General features: G+C 34.4%; 1 protein-coding gene across 1 annotated transcript; it reads left to right on the top strand.

Annotated features, from left to right (window-relative positions):
* The first annotated feature begins 249 nt into the window (after positions 1–249).
* On the top strand, positions 250–7,194 carry LOC127108362 (dynamin-related protein 5A). Its single transcript, XM_051045825.1, has 16 exons — positions 250–644; positions 722–785; positions 876–983; positions 1,155–1,256; positions 1,402–1,452; positions 1,561–1,622; positions 1,885–1,975; positions 2,236–2,300; positions 3,688–3,882; positions 3,997–4,116; positions 4,409–4,479; positions 4,597–4,822; positions 5,208–5,258; positions 6,268–6,496; positions 6,635–6,774; positions 6,902–7,194. The coding sequence occupies exons 1-16, from the start codon at positions 516–518 to the stop codon at positions 7,028–7,030; spliced, it is 1,833 nt and encodes a 610-aa protein (XP_050901782.1). The 5' UTR covers positions 250–515; the 3' UTR covers positions 7,031–7,194.
* The last annotated feature ends 544 nt before the right edge of the window (positions 7,195–7,738 follow it).

Raw genomic sequence — 7,738 nt, 5'->3', positions numbered from 1 at the left:
CTAATTTTTGATCGTACTTATCGATTTAATCCAATTTTAAAGAATAAAATGAGAGTCGATAATCAAACCATTCTGATAAGTAAGATGAAAAAAGATAAGATAAGAAAAAAAAGTAAAATCATTTTTCTATAAAAACTAAATAAAATAAAAAATTACTTTAAATTTAAAATTCAAATTCAAATTCAAATTCAAAAATTGAAAAACAACCACAAAAAATTATTATAAAAAAAAAAAGTTTCCATGGAAGAAAGGACACGGTAACGAAAATCTAGCGATAATCACATTTAGCTGTTGTCCCGTGGGGTGAGAGAGTTGCTTTAACTCACACATCAACTTTTTTTCAAACCAAGTCCTCACACACTCCTCCATACAAACGCGCTTTACCTTCAAACTTCGCCATAATCGACACACCATCGAATCCACCTCTCCGTAACCGTCACCGGAGATCTGCCAGATCGCGCCTATAACTCTCACCGAAACTGATTCCTCGAATAGATCCGATCTGAGAAATCAAAATGGAGAACCTAATCTCTCTAGTCAATAAAATCCAGAGAGCTTGCACCGCCTTAGGTGATTACGGTGAAGCGAGTGCACTCCCTACTCTATGGGATTCTCTTCCTGCTATCGCCGTTGTCGGCGGCCAGGTCATCTTTCTCTCCGTTCCTTCTATTTTCTTCTCTCATTTTTCTCTTCTTATAACGAATTTCATTCTTTCTTTCAGAGTTCTGGAAAGTCATCCGTCTTGGAAAGCGTTGTCGGCAAAGATTTCTTACCTCGTGGATCGGGTAATTATCGATTTTATACTTGTGGAGTTAGGATCGGTGGTTGTGATTTGAAATTTATTGATAACTGATGCATGATAAACGTTTTTGCAGGGATCGTTACTAGGCGACCGCTGGTTTTGCAGCTTCACAAGAGTGATGAAGGAACTAGAGAGTATGCGGAATTTCTTCACCTTCCGAGGAAAAGATTCACTGATTTTGGTACTTTTTCTTTTCTCACTCTCATTTTCTCGTTTCTTTGTCAATGCTCTTAAGCGAATGATTAGGTTTGACTGATTTGAATGTTTTTGACTCTATTGACCGCTTTCAAAATGTTTCCATGTATGTATAATGTATCTATGGATGTTGATGATGATGATCTAATTTGTGTAGCTGCCGTGAGGAAAGAGATTCAAGATGAAACTGATAGAGAGACCGGCCGGAGCAAACAAATTTCAACTGTACCTATTCAGCTTAGCATATATTCTCCCAATGGTTAGATATAACTTTTTTTTTATAATTATCTACTGTTGCATCCCATATTTGTATTGAATGCTTAAGTATAGCATAATCATCTTGTGGTCTATTTGCTCATTTTATAAAGTGTTCGAGTGTGGTTGACCTCTTGTGACTGTTGCAGTTGTTAACTTGACACTCATTGATCTTCCCGGGCTTACGAAGGTAGCTGTAGGTACGCAACAAATTGACATGTCTTTCTTGTCCATCAACTTTTAAGGCTGTTTAGTATTTTTTTTAAATGATGTGCGAGATGCTAATGTATATTTTTGCAATACTACAGAGGGCCAACCTGACAGTATTGTGCATGACATTGAGAATATGGTTCGCTCCTACATTGAGAAGGTAGTGGTCATTCAAGTGCTAAAGCTTCTAATAGGAAATAAAGTGTTTAAATTGTTTGATTTAATTGTTTAAAGATCATATGTAACTATGCTAGAAAGTTTATCTTGCCAAGTCTCTGATGTGCAAAAAACCTTGATGTGCTAAACTTTTATGAACATCATTTTTTTCAACAACTGAGGCAAGTTCTTGGTGGAATGTTTTGAAAATATTATGCCCATGTCCGAATATGTAGCATGCTGAAATTGATGATGTTGTTTTGCAGCCGAACTGTATAATTTTGGCTATTTCACCGGCTAATCAAGATATTGCAACATCTGACGCAATTAAAATTTCCCGTGAAGTAGATCCTACTGGTACTTTCAATATTTCCTTTCCTTTTCTTTTGGCTTTAATTAAAGGTCCCTCATTTAAATGCATTTAATGAATCTTTTTTAGTTTCTTGAAAATCAATTATTTAATTTGTTGTAGTTACAATTAAGATTAACATGCGGAGTTAGCCATGATTCTAACTTTTTTCATTATTGACTTTTTTGAGAAGAAGCCGACTGTATTGGACAACTTTAAGTGAATAGTTTGTTAGTTTTCTAATCCTGGTTTTTATTTCAACTTTTAGGGGAAAGGACCATTGGAGTTTTGACAAAGATTGATCTAATGGACAAAGGTACCGATGCTGTTGATGTAAGTCAATTTTATTTTAATTGTAATATAATAATAAGATGCAAAAAAATGGTAATAATTTGTTACAAGGTCAAATATGGTCTAAACAATGGAAAAGAGGTCAAAGATCTTTCAATTTCTATAACTATTATTGTCAATGAACTCTAAAATCTTAGTGTTGGAGTACTTGGTATTGGGTCCATAAGCCCATTTATGTATATGTATATAACCTTTCAAACACTCGTTCTTTGCAAGTAATGAAATTTAATACATACGATTTTGCATGGTATCAGAGCCATAGTTCATCCACCTCCACCAAGTAAGGCTCATTGGTAGACCCAGTGCTGAGGTTGGGTATTATTCTATGGCATTGGTCTCAATTTTCATTTGAGTGTGTCTAGATCAAGCAACTAATTGATGAGTAGAAATTTATAGAGCTCTCTCAAATGATGTTGCTTTGTGATGATTGTTAGTTGCTCTTCTATCTGGCTGCATTGTCACTAGTTACATTAATTCCAATTATCAACTAGCTGATATTCTCACCAAGCCTCTCATATGCCCTAGATTGAGATTATTTGGTGCATATTTTCTATATGCTCCAGCTTGAGGTTGAATGTTAGAGTTCTAGGGAAGCGCCCATTTGTGAATATCGCATTTCAAACACTCACTCTTTGTAAGTAATGAAAATCAATACCTTCCTCGTAAAGCCTCTGCTAGTTATCCCATTTCTTTAGACTGGCCTTTATTACATGGATACCAAAGATAAGTGAGAATACTAATGACTCCTTCTGCTCATGTTGTAGCCTTTTCTTTTTGTTTCAAACTATTGATAATGATGTTTTAGAATCTAGATGTTTATTATTGTTTTGGTTCCAACTATACCCTTAACTTGAGGTGGAACTTAGAAGTCATTAATACAATTAATGACAAATACTATAGTATTACATCAAGATATTTTAGCCTAAATATATACTTCTATTATTTCTTTATATTTGTGCATTAACCAAAACATCAGAAGTTTAGAAATGGAGAGAGTATCAATCGCCAAAATGAACTTTTAGTTTTCCATTTTGAGGATATGATCATATGAGCTTGATTTCAATTGACGCTGTATTCTTATTTATTCGTTTGAGAATTACTTGCTAAAGGATGGATGGCCTCTAGACATATTTTCATATTTACAAGAACTAAGGTGTTGGATAAATTGCTCATAAAGCTCACGATTTCTCATGTTAAAGTATCTTGCTGCAGAATTGACCAAAGCTTCAAACTGGATAATCTTTGCTTAACCTCCTCTTAAGTTTATAGCATAACCCTGAAATAATAATAAGCTGGTTTGTTCTAAGAAGTGATAGAAGTAAATATTTGATTCTGTACTGATCCATGGTTTATACTTCTGCTTGCTCAGATGTTGGAAGGGAGAGCATATAGGTTAAAGTTTCCCTGGATTGGTGTTGTGAATAGATCACAAGCAGACATAAACAAGAATGTTGATATGATTGCTGCAAGGCGTAGAGAACGCGAATACTTTAATAGTACTCCTGAATATAAACACCTGGCCAACAGAATGGGATCTGAGCATCTTGCGAAGATGCTCTCAAAGGTACACCAGAAACAATTTGTAGCATCATTTGATTGAAATGTTGGGACTTCAATTTTATGTAAATCTTGTTTTGGTAGCTTCCAAGGACTAAAGTCACATTGCTTTTTATCTCAGCATCTGGAGACAGTAATCAAGTCCAAAATTCCAGGCATTCAGTCTCTTATCAACAAAACAATTAATGAAATTGAAACTGAACTGGCTCGTTTAGGAAAGCCTGTTGCAGCTGATGCTGGGGTAAGTTTGCTTTTATTTTCTCATCCAGTTTAAATTCCCAGTTCCAAAATCATTGGTTATTGATACAAGTATTTGCTCAAAAGTCTTGTTTTTCCTCTAGACTTTTATCATTTGTGTGTGTGTGTGTGTGTGTATATACATTCAGGGTCCACATTATGTCCATTTATTTGATGAACTGAAATAATTTACGGTAATAGGGCGATGAATATATAATAGACACTCCATTTTCAGGGATCCTTATTAAGTGTTTCATGTTAGAATTTTCTAATGACTGATTGCCCATCACATGCAGGGAAAGTTATATGCAATAATGGAAATATGTCGCTCATTTGATCAAATATTCAAAGACCATCTTGATGGCGTGTATGTGTTTTACTTTTTTTGATCCAAGCTACATATTTAATGTGCAATTTGATTGTTTATTTGTGCTGTATTTCTCTTTTTTTATGCCAACTTCATTAACTTGTCAATCTCCTACAGGCGACCTGGTGGTGATAAAATTTATAATGTCTTTGACAATCAGCTCCCAGCTGCATTAAAAAGATTGCAGTTTGACAAACAACTTTCAATGGAAAATATAAGGAAGCTTATTACAGAAGCTGATGGGTACCAACCTCATCTTATAGCTCCAGAACAAGGATATCGTCGTCTCATTGAATCCACTCTAGTTACTATCAGGGGCCCTGCCGAGGCAGCTGTTGATGCGGTATGATTTTCATAAGAGAATCATGAATAGCAATTGAAATTTTGCCACTCTTCTCAATTGAAACCTTGTACCCAATTTTTTTGAGACCGTATGTGGTATTGATGGTGTGAGTGTGTTAAAAAAACAAAAATACTTGATTAAAGCGAACCCCTGTTTTTTATATTTCTGTGTTGATTTAGTTTCTTTATTAGCAAGCAATTTGAAAAATACTTAATACTCCCTCAACCTAGTCAAAAGGCCTGTAAATAGCCGGATGTTTTAAATTTGACACTTATGTTTTATGTGCTTTTGTCATAGTTGTTTTATCCAAGCGTCCTGCTTTAATCTTTTGCTGATCTCTCTGTTCATACAAATTGATATATCGTTTTGGATTGAATTCTTCCAGGTTCATTCCCTATTAAAGGACCTGGTTCACAAAGCTGTTAGTGAGACTCTGGTTTGTTCCTGGGACTTCTCATTTAATGTTCCTGTTGTATTTCCTGCTGCTATATCTGTGCTCAATAAATTGTATAACTTCTGGTGCTCTCATTTTGTCGGGGCATTTTAGTGACAAGTTTTTTTTGCAACATCATTTGAATGACTTCAATTTTAGAAGTTGAAAAATGTTCAGATGAGAGGTTTGGGGTGTTCTTTGGTTGAGTGTTCTAAGTTCTAACTATCCCTCTGTGTTTGCTTTGAGAATTCTTGAAATGCATGAGAAAGAGGGATTCTTAATGCTTTGCCATAAAATTTGAAAAACAAAATACTGATGTGATATACGGTCTTATACTCTTATTTTCTCTCAAAGTCAGAACCTGCCTTTTTTTAGATGTGATTATTATGGTTAGGGTATTCACGAACAAATAAAATCCAAAGAAAACCATAAAATAAAATAAAAAATCGAAAAACTGAAGAGAAAAAAGCCAATTTTTAATATATTCAATTTTGATTTTAAAATTTGATCCAATCTAGTATGAAACCTGTACATATTTTATATATGAATTCTTAATACAAAGTATAAAACACAATCCACTCACATAGTTGCGTCTATTCTTTTAATGGAACCTGTACATATGAAACGTGCATTTGAGTAGAATAGAATCTATTGACATTTGACTAAACAATGATTACTGTAATTTATTACATCATAAATCTGTTCATTATTGGGTTAAGACAAAAATGAAATAGTAATGTAGATTATCATTTTACAATGCTATGGGCGCTGAGAATGCTAGTGCGTGTATTGTTGAAATTTTAAAGTTAATGTATATAGTCTTAAATGTTGGGCCAATTACTTTTGGCCTCTCTGTACTTTCATTGCTACTCTCTTGTTGCTACTGCACAGGCTAGCGTGCCCTCATTGTAATGACTACTTATGATTAAACTAATATGGTTGAAGTTTTTATACCTTTTCATAGTCTCACAATTGTCATAAATTCTATGGCATTGGTTTTGTTGCTTCACAGGACTTGAAGCAATATCCTGGTTTACGAGCTGAGGTTGGGGCTGCAGCTATTGATTCACTAGATAGAATGAGGGATGAAAGCAAAAAGGCAACACTACAACTGGTTGATATGGAGTCTGGCTATCTTACGGTTGATTTCTTTCGAAAGCTTCCCCAGGATGTGGATAAGGGAGGCAACCCCACACATTCAATTTTCGATAGATATAATGATTCTTATCTAAGGCGAATTGGTAGGTCTTATTAAGCATAGTCTCAAACTTGGACTAATAACATATTGTTCTGATAGTTAAATATAGCGTGTCCTCTATCACCGTGTTAAATGGAATTTTACCACCGACCGTTCAATCTCACTCTGTATATATACACAGGAACTACAATATTGTCCTACGTCAATATGGTCTGCGCCACTCTGAGACATTCAATTCCCAAGTCAATTGTTTATTGTCAAGTAAGGGAGGCAAAACGAAGCCTACTTGATCATTTTTTCACTGATCTAGGAAAAATGGAGGTGAGAATAAATTTGCAAGTCAGATTTTCCTGATTAAGCTTTCCAATTATTCAAAAAAATTATTGAGCTGCTTTTAATTTGGTTTTGATAGTTGCATAATTTAAACATTCACTGCCTGCATTTTCAGACCAAGCGTTTGTCTTCATTACTGAATGAGGATCCTGCAATTATGGAACGTCGTACTGGCCTTGCTAAGAGACTAGAGTTGTACCGAAGTGCACAAGCTGAAATAGACGCAGTTGCTTGGTCTAAGTAAGATGCATATACATATCAAGTTTATTCTAGAGGGAGTAGAATCACAATTTATTTTCATTCTTCTTACTAATTTTCTATATTGCAAGTATCTAAAACTAAAATTTGTATTATCGTCTTAACCAGATATGTCTGTAATTCTAAAAGGTAAAAGTGATTTTTTGCGAGCGATGATTGAATGCTTTTTACCCCTATATGCATCCGTCATCTTTCAATACTTCCAATTTTTACAATTCATTACAACTAGTTACGAACAAAACAGAGTAAAGATTTTACATACAGATGGTTTGAAATTCTGCTAATTTCATTGAAGTTGTTTTGAGAAGGATGGGTTCGTTTGAGAACTCCTCTGCCTTTCTGTTTTTAAAAACCATGCTGTTTGAGAATTAATACTGCATTAGCTATTAAATCTCTCCCTTACAACTCCCTTAGTTGTCTATTTTTTTCTGCTCTATTTGTTTCCGCTTCATTTGACTAACACACCATTTACATGGCCAACACAGGAGTTTTCTAAATTCATCTTCAAATTCAACTCTGATATAGTTATAACCAAGAATATACCATTACACCCAAGCTTTGGCATTGGCTAACATAGTCATAATATTCAAAATATACTCAATAGCCCCACGATTCTCTTAGTATTGAAGAATGGATATAAAGTATAAAGAATGTGAGTTTATATGTATGGGTAAATTCAACTGAATATCAAAGG

Source organism: Lathyrus oleraceus, chromosome 7 (genome assembly GCF_024323335.1).
Source record: "Lathyrus oleraceus cultivar Zhongwan6 chromosome 7, CAAS_Psat_ZW6_1.0, whole genome shotgun sequence".
Classification (NCBI taxonomy): Eukaryota; Viridiplantae; Streptophyta; class Magnoliopsida; order Fabales; family Fabaceae; genus Lathyrus; species Lathyrus oleraceus.
The sequence above is the reverse complement of the archived record's forward strand: the minus strand, read 5'-3'. Positions and strand labels throughout refer to the sequence as shown.